This window comes from Heteronotia binoei, chromosome 1, assembly GCF_032191835.1.
Source record: "Heteronotia binoei isolate CCM8104 ecotype False Entrance Well chromosome 1, APGP_CSIRO_Hbin_v1, whole genome shotgun sequence".
NCBI lineage: Eukaryota > Metazoa > Chordata > Lepidosauria > Squamata > Gekkonidae > Heteronotia > Heteronotia binoei.
Genome location: NC_083223.1, coordinates 235,939,278 through 235,965,034, shown reverse-complemented (window position 1 = coordinate 235,965,034; position 25,757 = coordinate 235,939,278). Strand labels below are relative to the sequence as shown.

Below are 25,757 nucleotides of genomic sequence, written 5' to 3'. Positions count from 1 at the left end.
CTGACATCCAACTTTTGAGCAAATCCAGGGAAATGAATTTAGAGATATACTTGAGACATAGCCATTGTTGCCAGTGTATGTTTCAGATTTCTTTTTACTTCCTTGAGTAAAAAGTTGCGGGGAAAAACCATCTTCAAACTGCAAACAGGTCATTGTGGATGTTAAACAAATAACTCTTGAAGAAGAGCAGCATTACTTAACTATTAAAAATGATAAATACTATTTGTAGCCTTTCCCAAAAGAATATGCTCCCCTTGAAAAATGCTTATAAGACAGCAGACATAGTTCAAATAATAGAACAAAGGATACATCGTCAATGCATCTGAAGTGTGCATGCACGCAAAAGCTTATATCTAGAATTACTTTGTTGGTGTCTTAAAGGTGTCACTGCACTCAAACTTTGTTTTGTTGTTTCAGACCAAAACAGCCACCCTCCTGAATCTAATATTAAAGAATATTCTCTGGTACTTTTTTGGTCTTGACCATTTTTGTTTCATTACTTACTTTCCTGGGGTTAGCTGCATGTTCAATCAGACCACTTGTCACAGCAATAAAACTGAAAGGATCATAACAGCGTCCTCTGTGTTCCAGGCCACTCAAGAGGATTTTCTTCAGCATCTCATAATCTGGCTTTTCATCATATGCTAATTCACAAGCATTTTTCAAAAATGTGGCTATTTCACCTGTAACACACAAAGTTTCACTGGCTTGAGATCAAAGGCTTTTAGACTTTCTGGGTCAACTATTTTTATTTGTTAGCAAGCATTTATACAGCAAGTTCACAGTTAGGTTACAATCCTTGGAAGCTTCTTGAATTAGGAAGCAACCAGGTACATTCATAGCCTTGCTTGATCATTGTCAGTGGTCAGTTATAAAGATGGATACTGAAGTTTAGCTGCCAGGTCACTCCAAGATAGGTAATTGTGAAACCACATTTCTATGACTCTTAACATTTCAAAATTAAGTGATAAATAGTGGGCATCTGCAGATGAGTATACTTAGTACACTCTGTAGATTAGAGAAAATGAGTATCAGAAAGAAAGGTCTACCTTCAGGATTGCCTTTCCCCAAATGTGTTCCAGAGAGCACTACGTTCAAACTCCCAACATTTTCTTATGATCCCTGGGCCAAAGGAAGCTTGGCTGGCTGCTACGAGCCAGGGCTTTTTCAGTAGCAGCCCCTGCTTGGTGGAACACCCTCCCCCAAAACATCAGGGCCCTGTGGGACCTGCCACATTCTGAAAGGCTTGTAAGACCAAACTGTTCAGACTTCCTTTTAACAGCTAAGGGGAGGGCAGCTGCCACTCCCCAGCCCCGACAGCCTCACCCGACACCAGTATACGGATCTATAGAACGCTAAGTAACATTTTGTATGTTATGGTTTTTATTGTATGTTTTGTTTTAAATTTATAGGTTGTTTTTAATTGTTAGCTACCCTGAGCCCATTAGGGGAGGATGGGATATAAATAATATTTTAAAAATAAATAAAATACTGGGGGGGGGGGGCAGTCTCAAAAACACTATTTCTGCAGGACCCCGGGAATAGCCTGGGGAAAATCAGTGCTCACAGGAGAGGGGAATTGGCAAAAATCACCCCTCTCTGTGCCTGTGGAAGTTCTAGGTGGGATTCAAGGTAACAAAATTAAACCACTGAGTTCAGAGAATAATCAAACTAGTTATACCCTACTACTCCACTCATTTACTTCTGTTATCTTACATTAGCACTTAGCTGAGCGGAGTGATGAAACACAGGGGATTAGATCCTGCCTACAATTTCTATGTGGTTTTTCTTGGGGGTGGGTGGTGGGTGGGAGCTTTTGCTGATTCCCCACCGTCTTGCAGCAGAATTCTTGAAATTCCCCCCATCTATAACAAGCACAAACCAATTTGATAATTAAAACTAAATGGACAGTAAGACATGGAGCACTTAGGGTTAATACTCCCAAGGAAAATCTTTTAAAAAAACAAACACCGAAGAAGAGCCCAGATGCTTGTCCCTTACCACAGCTTGTTCCTGGAAGAGCCCACCTGGTCACTGAATCTGGGAGTTCATCCAGGAGCCTGAAACAATGAGAAAGCATCAAGACCACGATCGGGGAGGGAAAGCAGGCAAATATCTTTCAAAAAGATGGAGACTGCTGGAAATCTCAACTTTCCAAAAGGAAGGGAACTTGTGAGCAACTGGCAAGTCACTCCAGATCTTCCTAGCCACTATTTTAACAAATTGGCAAGTACAACTACAAGCAGTTGTCTGAGCAGAGTTACAGCTTAAGAAAAGCACAGTTGCTCTCAGGAGTCCTTGCCAAGTGCTTTGCAATTTTATGGGAGAGGGAAAAATCCCCTTGGGATGAATTCACTTTCTTTACTCTCAGACCAAAAGATTAATAGTGATCTCTTTCAAAGTTCAGTAGAGTTCACTGGCTGCTTCTTGTTGATCACAGCTAGTTTCTATAGTCTAATGGCAATATGTAGATAAGTAAATTAATTATAACTCTGAAGTCACACCAAATTATTTGCCCTTCATAATGAGTTGCTGAATTTCTTGGAAGCTTTTCACAGTGGAACTGAGAGCCAAGGTATATTGTACTAAATATGGTGCCCATGATTTAGCCACAAGATCTAAAGGACATTCATACATCTGAACATAGAGGTGTGGTCTACTGCATGCTTTCAGATTCATGAGCCCCCTTGAAATGTTATAGGGCAGATCCGTTTTCTTCTTATACCGCAATTGTCTCCTGTCCATTCCATATCTAAGCTGGAATTGGGGGGGCAGGTTCCTCCCTAAACACCAGTTCAAACATTAAAGTTTCTTCTGAATAAAAACAAATTTAAAGGGCCTAGACTACTCACGATAGATCGTCTGTGGGGAAGGAGCAGGAGTGGGTCCTGATGCTTGCTGTGCCCTTGCCTAAAACTGTATGAAATTTATAACCCACACCTAATTTTAATATGTCATAATTTGCCCTTCCCTAAAAGTTAGGCATCCTTTCCGGCTTGCCTGTTGATGGCTTAGAAGAAGCTTACAGAAAGATACATGCACAGGCCTGCCAGGACATCATCATTTTAATAGAACACACACAGCATGGGTGCATTCAGATATGATGGCAAATCCATGGGCTGTCATTCCTCATAACAAAACCTTGCACCTAACCAGCCCTGCATAACATTCATACTCCCAAGAGGAGAGCTCATGGCCTGGGGTTTGAATTAGTGATTGGAAGTAGCCCTGAGTGACCCTGCCGGAACTAACAACTGGCCAACCAGTCTCTCTCTAATGGATCACAGGCAGCTTTCCAAACTCACTTTCTTAAAATCCTCCCAGCCTAACCTATCCCAAAGGGCTGCCAACATGACAACTTTCCCAGTTGATTGTTGATTATGCTTTTATTATTATTGTTTTAATCTCTGTGAGCTTCTTGGTTCTTTGCAAATTAGAGGCAATGATTCGAAGACACTTTTTTACTGCACACTGGAGGATTCCTTGGCAAAGCTGAGAGAAGCTCTTATTTACAACCTGAAAACTCCAAAGAAAGCAGCTTCTCTTTCAAATAAGTAATCTGAAAGCAGCTGATGACACTCAGCAAACATGGAGCAGACTGGCAAGGCAGGCTTGAATAAACCTTGCCAAACTTTGGAAGGAGCTGTATTTTTGGGCACACCTTATGCCAGAAGGGCACTCTCCTTGCACTTGGAAGCATCTCAGGTGGATATTAAGTATCTGACTGAAAACCGTGAGTTTGGTGTTTCACTGGGAGCCAAACTTGATGCTCAGTGGAGACAGCAATGTCTGAGTCTCAACATATAAAAAGGTGTGTGGCCAAGATAGTGATGGGCAAGAGAAAAGCCATAGATAGTGAAATAATGTCCACTTCTCTCCTTAACCAGAGCCTAGATTCAGGTTTGGCACAGGAATGGAAAAGAGCTTATCAAGAGAAAGATTAAGCAGCCTCAATACTGTTTTCCCTTTCCAAATTGTGAACTTCCCCATCATCCCACCACTTTTTAGGTGTTTAGAAAATGTGGTACAATCCATACTATGTAAAACCCCAACAATTCCCCCAGATGAGATGAATAAAAATTAAGTGATGGTTACTTTGAGCCCTGAAGAGGGAAAGAAGAAGTCTCAATTCCCAGAATTCAAGACTCTCAGCCCCACCTACCTCACAGGGTGTCTGTTGTGGGGGAGGAAGGTAAAGGAGATTGTAAGCCGCTCTGAGACTGTGAGATTCAGAGTGAAAGGTGGGGTATAAATCTAATATCATAATCATCTAGTAAAGCACCTGAACCTCGATGCAACACTGCCCCTCAACTAATTGAAGCCATGTTGCAGGGGTAGGCTGTATAACTCAGCTGTACCCCTGCTAAGAGAGCCATCCTGCAGAAACTGCCGACAATTCATTTGTAGTGTATTCCTGTAACATTTCCTCCCCAAGACAAATGGCAGCCTGTGTGCAGCATGAAAAACTGCCCCAGGTTCCCAGAAAGATTTATACTCTTAAATTGCCAGTTGCAACTTTTGCCCCCTGCCCATATTGAAGACCACACTATGCTGCAATTCCTCCCTCAGTCTCCACCAATTTTCAAGATTCAAGAATGCAACTGATTCAAGAATTGCATGCACTCTAAGCATATGGATTGAGGGTGTGTATGGGGGGTGGTAGGAACTACTGGCCCACTAAGGAGCTAATTCTCAACTGCAGAATTAATAAAGCTGCTTGATGGATTACATTGATTGCATGTTGACCTAGATAAGGAATAGTTTGTGGAGGACTCTGTTGGTCAGAACTACTATAGGAGAAGTATTAAACAATATTGCACAGAATCAACATTTACAGATGCAATCTGTATTAGCCACAGCCCGGGGACTAACCTCTCTCTCTCGTCCCCTCTGCAGAGAGCTAGTGCCAAACAGAATGTGCAGATTGATTTCTGCAGATCATCTTATCCCTATTGTCTACCTCTATTGTGACTTGCCCTACTTAGAAGTTTGCAGCTGCCTTTGCCACTTCCAAGAGCTCCACTGCAAAGCAGCTGGTGCTCAACATAACAAGAAACTGGTCTGGGGCAGTCACACAAGAAACTAGCTTGCTCAAGTCCCGCCAGCAACAGCAAAATGGCAACAGCATGCTGGGTTGTTAAGCATGGACTAATTACAATTTACATGCTTGGGATGGGATTTTGCTACTCATTCTTTCACATTTATGAATCAACGTTCTCCAAGCACCCAAGGAGGAATACAAGGAATGAATAACACTTTTAAAAAGCAGTGGTGATAGTAAAATCCCCCCTTCAACTTTCAAATCAATGCAATGTTAAAACACCGGCGTCAACCAAGCTACAAGCTAGTTACAATTAAGTGCCACTGAAACTAATGGATCAAGTTAGTTTCCAAATCTAGACAATATAACATTTTCTGCAGAAAGACAAATCATTACATCTGATTTACAAGTTATCACTTGGTGCCTAACCTTTAATGCTCAACAGGTTAGTATGTACATGGGCCAGAAGGAAAGGCAAACCATGGTTTGCTGATGCATGATATAGGTGGGGCTACTCTCACATGCAGCCCTGACCTGGACAGCCAGGGCTAGCCCAATCTTATCAGATCTCAGAAGCTAAGCAGGGTTAGGTCTGGTTAGTCCAGGGTCATGACACAGAGGCAGGCAATGGCAAAACACCTCTGAACGTCTCTTGCCTTGAAGATGACAAGGAGTTGCCATAAGTCAGCTGCAACTCGATGGGCACGTTCTGCCACCATTATTCTTACACACTTACTCTCAAACATTCTCTGCTTATACACAGCCAAATTTCTGTTTTGTAGCAAACCACAGTCCACTGTTACGTTTCAACAGAAAAGAACTACAGTTAATGCTTTCTTGGAAACCAGGATTTCAGGGCAAAGTCTGGAATATTGGTTTGCAGGGAAAGAGCACGCTTTGAACTGCTGACTTGAACGCAATGTCAAAGTATGGTTTTCAGCAATAGCGTCTTTCTCTGTAGATGGTGGAGTGTGTGAATCCTGAGCTTTACATGGGCTGAATCACACAACAAGAAAAAACCTTGCTGTTATAAGCATGTCTCTTCCTACCTTAGGCTTCCCAACCCTCCCGCCCTGGCGGGGGACCCCAGGATTTCCACCCTCTTCCCTCGCTCCCCCAAAAAATGGAAGCGGGGGGAGGGGGTGGAAACGGTGCCGGGGAGCATGGCGAGCCGCCGCATCCCGGAGCCGGCGAGGCCGCCGCGCCACTGCTGCCCCCTCTCCTCCCACCGCAGCTGCTCCTCCGAGACGAGCCCAGGCTGAGCCCATCTCAGAGGAGCAGCCAAGAGGCGGCAGCAGCGCGGGGGAGGGCGAGGCAGGCCACGAGCATGGCGAGCCGCGAATCCGGGCCCTTCTAGGACCCGGACTCGTGGCTCGCCACGTCCCCGGCCCGCCTCCACCCCCCCCTCCGCTTCCACCCCAGAAGCAGAGCGGGTGAGGCGGCAGCGGCAGCCTCTTCTCCGCTCGCCGTGGCTGCTCCTCCAAGATGGGCTCCTTGGAGGAGCAGCCACGGTGAGCGGAGAAGAGGCCGCCGCTGCCGCCTCGCCCGCTCCGCTTCTGGGGTGGAAGCAGAGGGGGGTGAATGGAGGCGGGCCGGGGAAGTGGAGGCGGGCGAGCAGAGAAGAGGCATCAGCTGCGCGGCGGCCTCTTCTCCGCTCGCCGTGGCTGCTCCTCCGAGATGGGCTCAGGCTGAGCCCATCTTGGAGTAGCAGCCACGGTGAGCAGAGAAAGGCTGCTGCGCCGCTGACGCCTTGCCCGCTCCTCTTCTGGGGTGGAAGCGGAGGGGGGGGTGGAGGCAGGCCGGGGCTCGTAGTTTCCCCTCCTCCCCCCTAGCTCCACCCCAGTGTCTCCTGGCTCCACCCCCAAAGTCTCCTGGCTCCACCCCCAAAGTCCCCAGATATTTCTGGGGATGGACTTGGGAACTCTATCCTACCTCCCAAAATTAAAGTGGGTGGGAAAGGCTTCATGGCAACCCTCACACCTTTTCAGAGTTATATTCCTCGCAAGTCACGTGCTGCGCTGTATGAACTCTGGACCAAATATCACCACCATTTGGCAAAAAGGTAATCCAAATTCCTTGCCAAAGGAATTTCACCAGCGGATAGTTTCACCAGTTGAAGCTGACAGCGGCACAGAAGATGGAGTTTTGGACACATGAGGCGGCTTGGGTTCAAATTTAGCCATGAGGTGCACTAAGTACCCTCAAGATAGACAGGTATTTCAGTAAGGTACAGCCTCATAGTGTCACCGTGAGGCTGCTTAATATTACTTGGGGGAAAGTGAGACACAAAATTTGACTGAATGTATAATGTATCATCAAACCATTGGTCCATCCGGTTCAGTATTACCTCTTCAGGGTCTGAGGCAGAGGTCTTTCATATCATCTAAGACCTGAGTCCTTTCAGCTGGGTATGCTGAGGACTGAACCTGAGACTGTCTGCTTGGTAAACAGATGCCTGCCCACTGAGCCACAACTCATCCAGGGATTAGTGGCTGTTGTGGATCCTTTCATGGAATTATTAATTTTTCAAGTCTCTTCTCCCCACAACTAGATTTTCTTTAAAATGTAAAAGTATAACGTCCTCCGTTTTGGGGGCAGAATAAATACATATTTATTCATTAATAATACTTGTATTTTACTTTGTTTTTGCTGCCTGGACAGCCTCAGGATTCCTCAGGTCCTGCTCCCAGGGTAGCTTCCCACAAATCCACTGCAGCATACAGTAGCCCAGGATTTCAAGGTCCCCTCGTCTGGATGGTGCTAAACAAAGTAAGAGTTTAAAAGGAGAGAGGGGAAATGAGCATTAAGATGGGGTTTCTTTCCCCTCCTACATCCCCCTTCTACCCTTTTTTTTCTTTTTAGAAACAGAAATGGTTGTGGCTTAAAGCTACAGCAAGATGAAACATGGAAAATTGTGTTGTGTTTGTTCAGCTGTCCCAAGAACTCCAAATGGTCGGGCTTTTGGCAACGGCCCACAGACAGGCAAGGATTTGTTGCTGTTGAGAGGCGAGGGTCACTTTCCTCACCTCCTCAGACTTCATCCTTCCCTCAGCTTTGGCCTGTCACATGAACTTGATACCCGTGGCCTCTGACATGATCCAGACAGCCCATAACCCAGCACCAACACTTTCGCCAAGAGCCAGGCAGTAAAACAAAGAAATAAATGTCTGCTGCTAAATTGCTAACACATGTTCCAGGAAGTCCATGGGGTCCACACTGGTCATGCGGAGACCCTTTGAGAGCAGACTAAACAGTGATGGCCTTTCCTACTCTGCTAAACAAGAGCCATTTGAAAGCAGATGGCATGGCAACAGTGCCCTCTAGTGGGCATAAGCACTTCAATGCCTCTGTCAGCACAGTCAAGAGTTTTCTTGCCTAGGCTGAAATAATGAAAACCCTTCTTGGCTCTTCCGAGTGAAACTCTTTGCTATATTTAAATCTGGATTTATTTCCAAAGCATTCAAAAAGCACAATGTTTACATTTTGCAGTCAATGCTGGCTGACTTTACCTACAAACTGAGTTACACAGACAAATGCAACTCTCCCACGGGGTTTTCATCCCCCCCCTTCCTTTGACAATAGCCAAAACATGCATTACAGACAGATAACTGAAAACCACACAGAAGGTTTATCCCCAGGGGCAAAGGTCGTGAGTATAGGATGTGGGGCAGAGAGACACAATGCAACCCAAGAGCTGTGTTATCAATGGCCAATTTTAACTTCATTGTTAAAGATAGGATTCTATACTTCTGCAGTACATTTTGTATGTTTTCCTGCTTTAAAAATGATAAAGACAGCTGGCTGAAAATGCATTGAACAAAATCATTCCTAACAAGGAAGCAGAGGTTATTAATGAAGCAAGTTCTTGGAAAAACTAACTTTGCTGTCTCTTGCATTAATTTACATCCTACATTAAGGATAAAAGTTCTTATTCAGACAAGGGAGCACAGAGGAGTGCCAGAGAATTACAACCTTCAGAGACTGAGGCCCTTAACCTGATAGGTATTGGATTACAAACTATCAATAAAGGAATTCCAAAAGAGGCCCTTGGCATAATTTTTGATTTATAAAAGGCAACTTCTTAGAAGTCTAGTGGACACCCATCAGAACTCTGTTCCTACTCCCTTCTGCTACCCATCCTCTTGCCCCTCACATGATGAAAGAGCATGCAAATTCTCACATGTTATCTGTGTTAACTGCTGCAAAACCATGGTATGATAGGCCTCCTCTGATCTAGCAGGATGCCATCTTATCCCCCTGGGAGCTGTTTGTACCCTGCACAAGCTTATAACCAAGTCCACAGACTTAGCTTCTTGTACAAATGCTAAGAAAACACAATCTTTTGCCCTAGCCATCCTGCTATGATTTCCCATGTGACAGTTTCAGCAATGAAAGTGGGGCAAAATGTTTCCATTTGAGTTCACAAACTCCACACCTCCCCTTCAATCATGCCAATGCCCAATTATGTTTGCCCTTTTGCATTCCTCCCCTTCCCCCCAAATGCTACTCTGGAAACTATTTTGTTTGAAATAGACAAAGCTACAACTAACCCCCCAGAGAAAAGTTGTCAGAATTATAACAAACTATTCCTCCTCCCTCTGCATTCCCCCTCCCCCAGTGGAGGGTGTAATTGATATGAAGTAGCAAGTAATGCTAAATCATTTAGATATATGTAGCTAACCTGCTGTAACTGGTCTTCAAGTGAAAGAGATCTCAGTCTACAGAAGTGAATTGGGCTAAGTTTAAGCTATAATAAAAACAGTTTTCAGTTCGGCACATTTTACACCCTACCACCACATTTTTAATTTATTTATCAACCAGCTCTTTCTAGACATTTTGAGAGGTGGCATGCTCTCCAGGGTACCATTTTGTCCTTTTTTCACTGTCTCTCTCTGGTGCTTCCAAAGACACACACACAAGGGATACATATTGGAACTGCCCAAAATGATAGGAAGTACTAAGGCTGCCTTTAGACAACGGAATACAAAATAAATAATTTATCTTATATGTATGTAATTTAATGTAAAGGGACAAGGTCAAGCTGACCCTGCCCACAAAACAATACAGCATTTTATGTGAAGATGTTTGTACTGCTTTTACCCTGATGTGTTTTCTTCAGGTTATGATGGACTATTTCTACCTTTTAACAGAAATGTATTTATTGGCAAATAGTCAACTATGTCATTACTGGAAATGATAATATGTTCCCTCTTTCAATTCATCAAATCAGTGCCAAAGCTATGATTATCCTTCAATGATTATCTATATAAATAAAATAAATATCTTTTACCCAAACTAATTAGACCAAAAATTCTGAAAGACATCTCCAGTAATTTTAGAACAATAAATCAGAAGGGAAGGGGGAAAGGGTGCCCCTGGAATGGAACCCTATGGTCCACTCTTTTTGGGACTTGGGGGATCCTTGGGGGAGAGTCCCCTGAAGCTCTGCTGCAATTCTGGGGATAATGGTGGGATAGGAGCACCCTCTTTGGGTGCCCCTGGAATGGGACCTCCTAGTTCAATCTTTTTGGGACTTGGGGGTTCCTTGGAGGAGAGTCCCCTGAAGTTCCGCTGCAATTCTGGGGGCTCTCCCCCATACCCCCTTCCATTATGCCCTATGTTGTGCCATTGGCTTCAATGGCCCATAGGGTAAATGGTGGGATAGGGGCACCCTCTTCGGTCCAATCTTTTTGGGACTTTTTGGTCCCCTGGTCCAATCTTTTTGGGACTTGGGGGTTCTTTGGGGGAGAGTCCCCTGAAGCTCCCCTGCAATTTTGGGGGTTCTCCACCAAACCCCCTCCCCACCAGGCAGCTTCCAATATACCCTATGTTGTCATTGACTTTAATGGCCCATAGGGTATAATATATCCGGATATAGCTAGATATCTCAGTATATTTGGATATATCCAGATACTACTATTTGGAAATATCTGGAATTCCGAAAAATTTATTAAAGAATATTTCCGGATTCGGATATTACCAATTTTTTTTATTGACAGCCCTATAATCTGTCACTTGTACAGGCCTATCTCTCCCCCCCCCCAAAAAAAAGATCCACCTCCCATTCTCAATAGATTATGTCTGATTTCTCTGCAGACAAATGCCTTTCCAATTGGTATTACAAAAAGGAGACATGGCCTGCTCATTAACAACATAATTCTCTAATAACCATTCTAAGTCAAATAAATAATTCTGGATGGATAAGTAGTAAACAGTACACTAAGTAAATTTTAATATATATATTTTAAATTTGTATATTTTTAGAGCTGCTGTCTGCCTTTATTACATACATCAAGGCATTTACAAGAATAAGTGGCTTCACAGAAACATTCCCTACCCAATAATCCTTTTTGACAGTCATGTCAGAACCAGGCATATTATTTCTATAGCAATTTAAAGGAGAGCTTGGGTAGACCAGGAAATGTGCTGAGGAAAAGCAAGGGAAGTTGTATATCAGAGGGGGAAATAATGAAAATGCCAACTGGCCCTCTTACAATGGAGACAGGAAATGATTACTGTGGACCAACAACTGAGCAGTGGGGCTTTAGCAGCACAATCCTAAACAGGGTTATGCACCATTCTGCACCCACTAAAGTCAATGGATTTAGTGAGGTATAACTCTGCTTAGAATGCAGCATAGAACAGGCTGTGCACATCTTACAATTACTCCATGCAAATACAAAGCTTATAGACTTGGCCAAAAAACTCCCTATCTTGACACTATCAGCTTTCAGGTTTCTGGCCCTTAATGTTACCCGGTGGGGGGGGGGGGGCGGTGGCAGCAGGGAGAATGAAACTGTGCAAATAGCTCAGTGCAATTTCTGAAGCCAGAGCTTAAACTTTCAAAAGGCATGGGACACTTAATTTCCATGCATCTCTTTCCATATATTTCAACACTGTTCAACTCACAAATCTTGGGGTCTTTTTTGGGGGGGTGGGGGAGAGGGGGTTAAAAAGGCTAGAATCAAACCATGTGCAAAGATAATATGATATAGGGAAAAAAACAAAAACAGGGAAAAATATTTATTTATTACTTTCAATTTCCATCCTGCCCTCTCTGCAAGCGGACTCAGGGCAGCTACATGAAGGGGAGGGGCGTCACATTTTCCTGTATCAGTAGAAAGGGTATATAACAGCAGAATATGAGGAGACAGTTACAGAAGCAAGGTGCTACCACAGAGACCACAGGTCCTGCCTCCGAATGATATCAGAACCAGGCAACTTCCCCTGCAACCTCACCACTGGCAGCAGTTTAAATGAACTCAGATCCCTCCAACTAGGTACACAGAAAAGGGCTTCATCAGAGAATCTTAAATCACAGGGAGGGATATAGTGAAAAATTATCCATTTGCAAGCCTCAGAAAACAATAAGCATTCTTGATAAATTCAATATATACAAGCTGCATTAGTTCATTTTGAACTCCTGCCTCCCTGTCTAAGCATTGAGTGTCTTGTTATGGCCATGTATTCTGCCTCAGGACAGGAACTGGTTGGATAACTCATGAAAGGTCTAGGATTTCAAAACAATGATCCTTTAGAAATGGGCTGAACAATAAACACAGCAAGAAAAAATCAGTCTATTTGGCCTCCAATCATCTACTCTGAGAGACAATGGCCTCCCTTGGCAGATGATTTTCTAGGTTCTGCTCCCTGCTCCCTCTTTAAGCCTAAATGCCATGATTGAATCTAGGATCTCAAGGAGGCCAACACAAGGACTCTACCAGTGACCTTCAACCCCCAAGGAACTTCCCCTGCAACCTCACCATTGGCCGAAGCTTAAAACAACACATCTGACTAACAAAAGCTTATACCCAAACAAGTTCACCAGTCTTTTTGTGCCACAAGCTCTTTGTTATATAGGTCCGTTAAGGATGTCCAGAATTGCTCCCTTTGTATGGGAAAAGGCAACTGGAAAAGGAACTGTATTCTCACAGCACAGCAGGTTTTCAAACTGTGAGGTGGATCCAGACTAGCATCTCTGCTGGAGCCCAAAATGTCACCACAAATCCAGTTTCGGGGGGAGAGGGAGCCCAGGTTTTCAGGGGACATCTGGGGCTGTTGCAGGAGAAGAGGGGGACAGGAAAATGGAGCAAAGTCCTACCAGAAGTGCTAGTCTAGTTCCACCAAGGCAGTGCCCTGGCTTGCAAGTTTATTACATGTTATTCAATCAGGAAATAATAAATGTCACTAAGTTTAACTAAGACACAATTTTCCAAAAAATTTACACTGAAGAGGGTACTGTTTTGGGGGAAGGGAATGAGGGCACACACATATACTTCTCACAGGGCATCATTAGGTCACTTCAGTCAGTGTGGTATAATGGTTAAAATTAGTGTGGTATAGTGGTTAAAAGTAGTTTGATTCCCAGTCCTCCACATGAATCCTTCAGGGTGACCTTGGATCAGCCACAGTTCTCTCAGCCCCATCTATCTATCATCTATTTGTGGGGAGGGGACAGAAAGGCAAGTGTAAGCTGCTTTGAGACTGCTCAGGGTAGAGAAGAGTAAGGTATAAAAACCAATTCATCGTCTTCTACCTCAGACCCCCAGTGCCCTGCCCAAACTGCACTGTGTGCACCCTACAATGTGAAAGCCAATGTTTTGGTAAGATTCAATCTGCACAGAGGAAAGCAGAGAAACTCATGGGCACCCAGAGCAAAATTAAACACATTCTCTACTGGATTTGTTTGATGGAGTTGAGCTCTTACCCGCCACACATTAAGAAAATTTAACTAAAAAAGAAATAATCCTCACTGAAAGTATTAAGCTACCGATACTTGAACAGGTTGATCAATATATAGTCTTTCTATTGCCGTAAAGTAAAGTTACTGACTTCTGTTATTAGTCTAGTCAGATTGTGGCTGCACCATCATAAGCAAAATTTATAAAGTCAAAGTGAGGAAAGTAACAAGAGGCATTTTATTTTGGGTCAGACTAACAAGGTCTCCACAACGAGTGGAGGAGACTTGCTAACTGCCTGTGGAGGGGAGACAGAGACACGTTCTAGAACATATCTCTCTTTCCCTCCACCACAGCAGATCACTTGCCTCATACAGTAACTACATGTAAATATTACAAGATCACGCCATTGGGAAGGAGAAGGTAAACCACATCATACTTCCATTCACAATGGGTTCAAATGTGGAGCCTCAGAGAAATACAGAGTGCGCTGTAACCACTTGCATTTTAGCAGCTGTGATAATATGCAAGCTAGCAAACATACCAGAGTACATTTCATTTGCATTATTTGTGCACACAGTAAAATTCAGATCCTTTTTAAAATTCAAACTCCAATATTGCTATAAAGCACTTGAAGGAATGCACTTCAGCATGGCTTTGCCAAATTAATAAAGAATATTGAGATGTTGATTTCTGCCTCTCTCAGAGTGAGAAAATCTGTTAACATTAGCTATGTAATTTACTTGTTTAAGGAATTGGACAGAAGGAGCATTTTGACCCTCCACACAGGCAGAAATTTAATTCAGACAGTTCATATTCCTCTTATGTTCATCAATGATGGCAAATTAAAACTGGTCTTATGCACTTGGTGTGCAGGGCCTAGAGTATTTAAAAGAAGCTCAATACGTTAAGCGCAGTATATCTCCAGAGAAATTAGGTATTGACTGCATGCCTCAGTGAGTAGAAAATCTACAAAAATCCATACAGTGCATTGATTCAAATATTACTTTTTAACACTACTAACAATGTAACAAATTTTTAAGAGGTATACTTGACGTATGTATAATTCTCTTTAATTATCAAGGAACAGGCAGGGAAACTAACACTATTTACACAATGCAGTTTGCAAAACACATGTTCAATAGGATCTGGGCAGATTCCATGGCTGATACACCACACACACACTTAGAACATCACTTCAAATCATAAGACAATTAATCTGGGAAACTGAAGAGTATGCTAATGAACATGCTAAATGTCCATTATTTATTGAGTACATTTTATGGCTTTACAGGGGTCTTGTCATCTAATACTGACAAGGCAGGGTGTTATTCTGCTTTGAAAGCTGAAAAGCAGTCTATGGTTCACCATACTCAGGTATTCACATGGACAATGGGAACATGCCTTTATGCAGTTCAGTCTGAAGCACCAAGCTGAACTCCTCCAAGCAAAGGAGGAGAGAAAGCAAAAACCTCAAGGTGTGTTCAGATCGCTGGACAAGTCACTTGGGTAGACTTCATGTCTCAGTGTTATACCATGTCAACTCACATGCCACTGAGATAACTTCTTAATGCCCAATGTTAAAATAAAAAGGTAAAGGTAGTCCCCTGTGCAAGCACCAGTTGTTTTTGACTCTGGGATGACGTTGCTTTCACAACATTTTCACAGCAGACTTTTTATGGGGTGGTTTGCCATTGCCTTCCCCAGTCATCTACACTTTCCCCCCAGCAGCAAGCTGGGTACTCATTTTACCGACCTCGGAAGGATGGAAGGCTGAGTCAACCTTGAGCCAGTTACCTGAACCAGCTTCTGCTGGGATCAAACTCAGGTCATGAGCAGAGGGCTCCGACTGCAGTACTGCATCTTTACCACTCTGCGCCATGGGGCTCTTACTAATGTTGAAATACTAATACTAAAATACATGCCACTGAGGTAACTTTTTAATGCCCAAAGGAAGGGATAAGGACAAGCAGGAGGAGGAAGATACAGCTACTTCTCACAAGCAGCACAGTTCCTAAGAACAGTGGCAAGGGCCATGTTGTGGATTCTTCCCATATACCTGAGCAGGTCATGAACAAGAATTCCAAGGCAGCAGTGGGCGAGGCCACAGCCAAGCCCATCTGGTCTCACTAGACCATGTTCTCACTTGTGTCAGCAGAAAGCACCAAGGAAAATTAAGCTTGCACATATGACACCTAGTGCCATAATACAACTACATTTGAAATACTGAATGAGAATCATGAAATAATACTTATTTTTCTTACAAAGCCTTTAGCTCCGTTTGCATAAAATTTATACAGTTGCAGAATTCAGCTTCTTTCGTGATGCAGACTCCCTAGACTGCTCTGGCACAGAATTTCAATTTCTTTTTTTAGCACAGGAGGCACAGTGTTCACTACAGGTATGCCTTTGAGAGCCCTCTTGAAAATATCACGCACAGAGGAAGAAACACACTCTGCATTGTGCCGTAAGCTACGAAACATGATACCCTTGGAAATGAAAGTTGCAAAGAACTAAATAAAGACCACTATCGCCAAATTGCAATCAGTTTTAAAAATGGCAACCCTCTCTCTGTACCTTTGATAGTCTACGGAGAATCAGAGACAGCAAGTCCCCCCACAGCGATCAAGGACAACCTGTCCGCAGTGGTGGAGGTGCTCATTAGGACTCTGTTTCCCTGCTAAAAGTCTCACCTTGCCAGATTCTAAAGCAACTCCTCTTAAAGGGCCAAGCTATTAAAAGACACCTGCTGTGATCCAAAGGGAACACACCGACTTGCACCGGTGAGACTTCCCATAATCTTCTCCAAAAAGGAGAACTTCACAGACAAGAGGGGTATGCCCTACCCCAAATGTTTATCTAGCAAATATCTATTCTGCCATTCTCACAACCACCCCTAAAAGGGGACTCACAAGAAAATCTAGCTATGGTACAAAGTTGGACATCCTAAGGATTTCATAGTTGATTTTTTTTAAAAAAATAAAAGTTTCTAGCTCTCATGAGTATGGATGCCTCTCACTCTCCTGATTAAAATAATCCCGCATAGAACAATTCATGGAAACAGGCTTCATTTCTACTCTTTCATTTTATCACAGAATGCAGAACTGAATGGTTAGAATACGCTGCTTAACCTTGTTTCGATGCTCATTCCTATGCCACCAACACAGCAAGAGCTCTGTTGCTATCCAACCAGCAGCCCTCACCTCCCGTTTTTCACCCGATAATTCCTGTATTAATAGAGAAAGTGCATTTCACAGGCCCGGCATGCCTGTAGCCAAAGAGCTCACAGCATCAGTGGATTTAACAGATTTCTATCATCCTTATCCCACGGTACGGGTCAGGAACTGCTTGCCCATTATGGCCTCTTTACTAGTAAAACATTTCCAGCGGGTCAAACAGCACAATTGTCTCAGCATCAAAGGCATGTGGAGTCCCATTTCATTTTTCCTAATGACCAGCGTTAAATGACTGCAGGTCTTAACAGTGCTGGCAAATTATCAAGGCCTCTACATTACATGGTCAATGGTCCTTTTAATAGAAAAGCAATAATATATAGTTGTTTGTGCCAAATAAAACTCGTTAGAAAGTATTAGTTTAAGATAACAGTTCAGCAGCTATTAATAGTCTGCAAATGTTTGTAGACTCTCTCTACTAAAACTGGGCAGCAGAAGGTGGAGGGAGGTAGATAGATTTTTAGAAATCCTACTCCTTTAGGTATGCAGGTTTTCTTGTAACCTTGCTTTGCAGGGTGGGGCAATAGTTCAAAAGGAGAACAGGTGGCTCTGCATATGGTCCCAGGTTCAATCCCTGGCATTTCCAAATAAAAGACAGGGAGACCTCTTTCATGGAGAGCCACTGCCAATTGGAATAGCCCACACTGGCTACATGAACTTTGGGGTCAAGAAGCAAATTTCTGCAGGCCAGTTTGGCCAGGGATCCTGGAGTGTTTTTTTTTTTTTGGGGGGGGGGGGTTGACATCTTCTGGGTCTGGAGCAGGGGTAGCAGAGGGTATGTGTGGGGGGAGATATTTGTGCATTTCCAGAATTGTGCAGGCGGTTGGACTAGATGACACTGGAGATGACCTCCAGTTCTATGATACTACAATTCTATTCTATGACCAATAGTCTGACTCGGTCCAAGGCAGTTTCCCAAATGCCAGGCCCATCCCTGGGATACTGTCATCTAAATTTCAACAAAGGCCAAGGTAGGAAATGGTGGCGAACCTAAAGGGAGTGAAAAGGTCCAAGGGAAAATAGGGAGATTACTAAAGAATTAAATTAAAGTTATGATAGAAGAACAGAGCTCTGAAGAAGGATAAGGAGGAAGGTGGCATCCCATATCCATTTGGCGAGTGAGTGGCAGGCATCATTCAAAGAAGGCTGAAAAATCTCAAGTTAACAAAAGTTTGGCAATAATCACTGGTATTTTTTCACACTAGCATAACATTAGAATTGACTTTTTGTCTTGCTGACATAGCAACTAAGAAAGTCGTGTTGCATTGACCATATTGATTGCAAGCAATGCAGCCAGTCATCGGGGGGAGGGGGATACACCGTGCCATATATTTCCAATATTGACCTTCCACTCCCTTTTCTATGGCTCCATGGGCCTGCTATTGAATTTGGACTGCAGTGTAATAAACAGCTGAGGTTTAATTAATGGTAAATGAATACAAGACACAGGTTATGACTTTAACTAATTAGGGAATTGTTGAATTAAGTCTGCCTTGGAATGCAAGGCAGTACAATCGATATCCAATAAAAGGACTATGTATGTAATTTACCTGCAAATGTGTTTCCAATACCGTCAAAGTGAGTTTAAATAAGTAAGATATATGAAAGGCTACTGGGGGAAAAAGCTTTTTTGAAAAAAGTTAACACTTTACACAGTTTGCAACAGGATGCCTTGAGATATTTAGTGCAACAAACATAATTAAGAGTCATCTTGCCTCGGAGCACAGTATAAGGGAGTTGGAAAAGGCTAACTGGCAGCCAGCAGGCCTTGTCTAAGGGGACTCCTAACAACCTCTCAGTGGGAGATGAGGAACTGGTCAGGTCTGGAAACAACAATAGAAAGCTGCATGCCAGTGCCACTGGTCCATACATTGTATAGGCTGGCGGGGGGGGGGGGGGGTTTGCGATGCACCCCCTCCTGGAGAATTGTATGGCTCAGGCCTATATAGAGATCTATGGTGGGTGCAGGTTAACGAGTCAGACTCCCGCTCAAGGGAGTTTCAGTTCAGTAAGTTGCACACAACCCCAACCCTGCTCTGATTATATAATTTCACACCTAAAGCTTTCCAAGTTGATTTGTGAGTTTCCTGCATTGTGCAGGGGGATGGACTAGATGACCCTGGAGGTCCCTTCCTATGATTTTTAAAGCCTTGATGTTATGCTCAAATTTTGGACTGCAATGGTAATAAAGATTTGACATACAAATTAACTGATGTCACTTGGTTTAGGTGGTCTTCTCCACATTACTACAAAAAAGCCAGCATGGTTTAGTGGTGTGGTTAGAAAGTTAGACAGGATCTGGGGAGACTCAGGTTTGAATCCCACTATGGAGAGGAAGCTTGCCAGGTGATGTTGGGCCAGTCACATAATCTCAGCCTAACCGATATAACAAGGTTGCTTTATTATTTATTTAATTTAAAATGTTTCTGAGCGGCTTTTCCACCCAAGTAGGGCCCCCAGGGCAGCAAATATCTATACCATTTCAAACCAAGACATTTAAATAGCATTTCAAATAAAGAATATATAAAATATTTAAACCATTCAATAAAACATATAAACGAACACAGATAACAAAAGCAAAGGGAGAGGGCCAGTAACAGTTACTGGGGGAATGCCAAACAAGATTTAAAAAATCTTAACCCACTGGAAGAAGACAACCGTCAACAGAGACAGATAAATCTCCTTGGGGAAGGAAATCCAAAGCTGCATCACTACAATCAAGAAGACCCTTTCTTGGGGACTCCCCATCTAGCTTCAGTCGGAAGAAACACTCAAAGTTGGGCCTCTGAAGATGCCTGGAGTTGACAGGTAAGCTCATTTGCGAGTTGGTCCAAGTATACTAGCCTCAAGTCATATACAGCTTTAAGAAAGTTAGTTTGGTGTAGTGGTTAAGTACGTGGACTCTTATCTGAGAGAACCGGGTTTGATTCCCTATTCCTACACTTGCACCTGCTGGAATGGCCTCAGGTTAGCTACAGCTCTTGTAGGAGTTGTCCTTGAAAGGGCAGCTACTGTGAGAGCTCTCTCAGCCCCACCCACCTCACAGGGTGTCTGTTGTGGGGGGGAGAAGATAAAGGAGATTGTAAGCCACTCTGAGACTCTGATTCAGAGAGAAAGGCGGGGTATAAATCTGCAGTCTTCTTTAAAGGTCAATTAACAGAATCTCAGATTGGGCCAGGAAGCAAATTAGGTGTAAGTGGAACAAGACTGGAGTGATAGTCCCCAAAACCCCCTCCAGTCAATATTCTGGCCACAGCATTCTGTACCAACTAGCTTCAGAACACTCTTCAAGGAAGGCACTATGTAAAGCACATGGCAGTAATTTAATTAAGATGTTACCAACCATGCACCATGGTGGCAATATTTTTCCCGCCCAGAAAGGGATGCAGCTGGGTCACCTGTCAAAGCTGATGAAAAGGACCCCTTGCCAGTGCAACTAATTGTTTATCCAACAGGAGGCGTGGGTCCAGCAGAACACCCATCTACAAACCTGTTCCTTTAGGTGGAGTTCAACCCCATCTAGAAGAGGAGGTTTGGTGTAGTAGAGAGTCAGTTTGGTGCAGTGGTTAAGTGTGCATACTCTTATCTGGGAGAGCCCAGTTTGATTCCCCACTCCTTCACCTACAGCTGCTGGAATGGCCTTGGAATGGCTCTCGCAGGAGTTGTCCTTGAAAGGGCAGCTGCTGTGAGAGCCCTCTCAGCACCATTCACCTCACAGGGCGTCTGTTGGGGGAGGGGAGAAGATATAGGAGATTGTAAGCTACTCTGAGTCTCTGATTGAAAGAAGGGCGGGGTATAAATCTGCAGTCTTCTTCTTCAATTCCTGAGTTAAACCTTTTTTTCTGCTCTACCAGTAGCACCTCTATTTTATCAAGATGAAATTCCAGATTGTTAAACCCTCACCCTTCCCAAAACTACCTCCAGACACCAGTTCAGTTTCCACAGCCTCCCAGCAATCTGATGGAAAGGCAAGCCAGAGCTGAGTGTAATCTGCATACTGGTGGCACTGGCAACTCAGCCCACATCTCCAGATGACTCCTTGTTGTGAGGATAAAGTGCAAGAGGTGAGAATGTTGCAAGCAGCTCTGGATCCCCATTTGGGAGAAAAGTGGGGTATAAGTGAGGTTAAACAAAAGACCAAAAAGTATACACATTTTGACAAACAGGTTGGGGCAAGAATATTATTTGCACAAAACTTTTCAATACTGGCCTCATTCACTCTCAAACCTGCAAATGCATCCATTTTTAGACCCGTCTGTTCCCCAGTGCGAACATGTGCTAAGAAACGGCAACCAATTCAAGCCACTCTAGGAATATTTATTTATTTATTTATTTTTGTTTAGGCATGTGACTTTTAGCCCACTCTCCTCCACAAGCAGGCTCAGGGTGGGGTACAACATGGCAATAAAAAAATAAGAATTAATACAATTCAAATAAAAACCTAAAACCCAATTTAAACTACAAGATGGTAACAAATAGGCCATAGGTATATAACTGTGTGGCACCAGGATGGCCACTGAGATAATAATTAGGCCTAGCCCCCATCTAACAATATAAGTTGATATTAGTGTTTCCTCGAAGGCTAGCTAAGTTAGTATGAGCTAGCTCACAGTTTTTTAGCCTCTGGCTCACGCATTTTTGTCCTAGCTCAGAAATAATGGCCTCAGAGAAAATTAATTTATGCTGTAGCTTACAACTTTAATGTTAATAGCTCATGAATTAGAAGTTTTGCTCACAAGACTCCACAGTTTAGAGGGAACATTGGCTGGTATACTAGTTCACACAGCTGGATGAGGGGGGCTGGTAGAGGAGGCCAGATATAGCGAGGCACCCACCATCTCAACCAAAGGCCTGGTGGAACAGCTCCATTTTACAGGCCTTATGGAACTGTAATAAATCCCACATGGCCCTGATCTCAAATGCGAGCATGTTCCAGCAGGCCAGAGCCAAGAACACTCTGGCTCTGGTTGAGGCTAAGCAGATGTCTCTTCAGCCAGGGATCTCCAGTAAATGTTGTCCAGCCAAGCATAAAGCTCTTTGGGGGACATATCAGGACAGGCGCTACCATAGGTTTGTTGGTCCCAGACCACAAACAGCCTTAAAGGTTAGAACCATAACCTTGAACCTAATCCAGTACACAGTTGGTAGCCCATGCAGTTGGCAAAACACTTGGCTGTATGGGTGCCCACACAGATATCCCAGACAAGAGGTGCACAGCTGAATTTTGCACCGACTGGAATTTCTGGGTCAGGGTCAGCCCTGTTTAGATTGAACAGCAGTAATCCAATGTGGAAGTGAACAGACTGGATCCCTTTTGACAAGTAATGGGAGGAGAGGTAGGGAACTAATTGCCTAACCAACCAACGATGGTAAAAAAGTTGATCTGGCAGCACTGGTATCTGGGCCTCTACTGAGCTGTATTTTTTTTCCTGTACAGCTTGCACAATTTCATCTTGAGAGAGACAGAACTAAGTATTTTCGTTCTGGTCATTTGTGTCCTTCTTGCAAGAGAAGCTGTGAATACCTGGAGCAAAAGGTCAAGCAACAGCCTGGAGATACTGAGGGACATCCCAAGGCACTCCCCGAAGGACTTGAGACTAAGGGAGCACAGTAGTTCTTGGGGCTATAGAACAGGCAGTATCATCAGGCTCATCTGACTGCCAGACGTCTGCAGCCTATAGCACCCATATTCCAATGGTCAGCAGGCCCAATGGCACAGGGAATTGCCACCTAACCCACAGAGCTCCCAACTAACACCCCACATTACGTAACAAAGCATATTCACAGGTCACATTTGGGGGGGGGGGGGAATCTTGCCTTGCAGCCCTCCTCAAATTTTACTCTGCTTTACATCGCATCCTGTGCCTTTGCCACAGCAGGGATAACTATATTGACCCAGGCAAGACAGGAGTTCACCACACAGGGGCACATTAAGCTGCACAGAAATCCACTGCTATTCTGGCTGTGCTTCACACAGCCCAACTGTACGTTTATTCTGAAATGTCTGAAAGAGGGGGAAGGGGGGAGAGAGTAAAAGAAAAACTTACCTACTCCCTTGTGCGCATCTAAGCTGGTAAACTCTATTGTCCCATTATGGCCCTTTTTAGGATTTTCCTGATACTCTTTGTGGTTCCCATTGGGACAATATCTGTAGGCGAGTCCATAATCTGCAAGATAAACCTGGAAGACATAACAGGAAAAAAAATGAGTAATGCTGTTTTTGTCCTTTGAAAAGTATAACCTTTCTAATTAAGCCAGAGGAAAATGGTGGCTTAAGGACACTCGAAGATCTGCATTTTATTAATCCAAATGGCACCTCAGGATAAAATATATACATCTGGGGGCTGTAACATCTACCCTCCCCCCCTTCTCAATGGTTTGTCTCCTATACCCCATCATATTTCAGAGTACAATAGGATTTCAGCCTATTTTGTTCTTAAGCTCTCTTCTCTCCAGGTGGGCATCTAGACATCATAAAGTGCAATATGTCTTTTATCTGTCTTCATGCTGCTTATGGGACCCCTTCTCCTCCTTACTAAACACACTCACACACACAGACACGACAGATCCAATCTTTCAACAGCCAGCCCTTCAACAAGTTCATAACAGCTATGGTTACAGAAAAGAGCAGAAGAAAAAGTTTCACAGTGTCTCACATACTAATTTCTGGGGGTGGGGGATGGAGGCCATATGCTTCACTCAAGGCCTTCAGAAGGTTCTGGGATGCACACCCTCCCTAAAATAAACAGTGTGTCATCCTGAAAAAGCAGCTACCTGTTGTTAGTTCTGCAACATCTGAATCTGATGGAGATTTTAAAATGGGAGTACAGAAATGGTTGCCAGCCTCCAGGTTGCCCCTGGAGATCTCCTACTATTACAATTGATCTCTAGACAACCAAGATCAGTTTCTGTGGAGAAAATGGCTGCTTTGGAGGATGGCTTCTATGGCATTATATCCTGCTGAGGTCCCTCCCCTCCCCTTCCCTCCCCAGGCTCCGCCCCCAAATCTCCAGGTATTTCCCAATCCAGAACAGGCAACCAAGTACAGAGGTGGTGGTAAGACAGATGCAAAACCAACTGATGTTTTTCGCCTTCTTTTCAAATTTAACAAGCCTGTAAACTTAGCAACTCAGCTACAAGGGGAGGCACCCATCAAGGCATTCTTCAGAAGGACCCTGGAAGAAAACACTAGCCACGCTACACAAAAGGCAGGAAATAGAGACATTCCTTATAATTTCATTTTAGAGTTTAATGCTGTTTTGGAAGCATCCACAGCACATGCAGAAAGCAAGAAGTCCACTCTTAGCCTCTTTTCCGCTCTTCATTTTCACCTAAATTCCTTCTGCTCACCATTTTTATCCAGCTGAATCAGAACCCCAACTAGACACAATGTACTTCATTCAAAAACATAAAAGTGCATTTCGCAGCAGTGATCTATGTTTCCCCATACTTCACTTCTATTCCCAGATGCATGCTTGAAATTTTATTAAGATGCTACCTTATATTCAGGCAGACACTAGTCCATCTAGCTCAGTACCTTCCTCTGACTGGCAGGGACTTTTCATACCTGGGGTCGATCAGCACTCTTTCTCTAACCTTCACTCCCCTGAAGGAGTTCACAGTAACATTAAGAAGAAGAGATTGGATTTATACACTTGGAGTCTCAGAGTGGCAGCTTACAATCTCCTTTCCCTTCCCCACAACAGATAGGTAAGGTAAGTGGGGCTCAGAGAGCTCTTTTGAGAACTACTCTCCACAGAACAGCTTTGAAAGAATGTATGACTGACTCAAGATCACATCAGCAGGTGCTGGTGGAGGAATAGAGAATCAAACTTGGGCTTTCCCTTCCTCCATTTTATCCTTATAACAACCCTACAAGGTAAGTTAAGGTTGAGTGTTTGTCCCACGGTCACTGAGTTTCTAGTCCGAGTAGATATTTGGATCTGGGTTTCCCTGGTTCTCATCCAATGCTCTGCTGATCTTCTAGATACAAGACAAAGGCTCTACCACCAAGCCACAGTCTATTACTACCAAACCTCACCTTCTCACCAACCATATCTCAAGATAGCTTATACAATTAAAACCACAATATGTTCCTATAACAAACAATTACAGCAACATACAACAATTACAAAATTACAGAATCATCGGAACAGAACTAAGGAATCTTATAGGAATAAGCAGCCATTTCAAAGCTTGGCAGAACAATAAAACAAGAGTAGCCATGCTGGATCAGACTAATGCTCCACCTAGTCTAATATGGCAGTGGCTGTAACTGCAAAATAACCATCATACAAGTTAGGACTGATCACAGAATACTGGCTCCCTGCAGACTCAAATGTGATACCTCCTGTGATACCTTTTATGCCAAGGAAATGAAGGAAAGGCACGACATGTTTACTGTTTTGGGATGAAGCAAGTGGGTGCCAAGAAACTTATTGGTGAGCACCACATTTGGGATCACTGCCCTACTTCATATACCATGGGTTCAGAAAGGCACTGCTAAGTCTAAAAGAAGGCCTGCGTGGTTGATGGCAGAAGTCAAGGGAGTTATAAAAAGTAAAGAGGCTTCTTCTAAAAAGTGGAAGGTCTGATTCAATGAATTGAACAGGAGGGACCACCTGCTCTGGCAAAGTAAATGTAAGTCAACAATTAGATGAGCAAAAAGATATTTTGATGAGCAAGCTGCTAAAAGCATCAAGATAAACATTTTTTAAAAAAGATATCTGAAGAAGGAAACCATCCAGAGAAACAGTGGGGTTTTTGGATGACAAAAGAATCAAGGGGTTGCTAAAGGAAGATGGG

The 25,757-nt window shown here is 43.6% G+C and overlaps 1 protein-coding gene across 2 annotated transcripts in view; it reads right to left on the bottom strand.

Annotated features, from left to right (window-relative positions):
* The window catches only part of VRK2 (VRK serine/threonine kinase 2), a 76,072-nt gene that overhangs the window by 14,204 nt on the left and 36,111 nt on the right, over positions 1–25,757 (bottom strand). For both annotated transcript variants that reach the window (XM_060249521.1, XM_060249512.1), the window contains exons 8-11: positions 23,000–23,132; positions 7,681–7,801; positions 2,002–2,060; positions 505–683 (exon numbers count right to left, since the gene is read on the bottom strand). In XM_060249521.1, the coding sequence (XP_060105504.1) occupies positions 505–683; positions 2,002–2,060; positions 7,681–7,801; positions 23,000–23,132 (492 nt within the window). The remainder of the gene's footprint in view (positions 1–504; positions 684–2,001; positions 2,061–7,680; positions 7,802–22,999; positions 23,133–25,757) is intronic.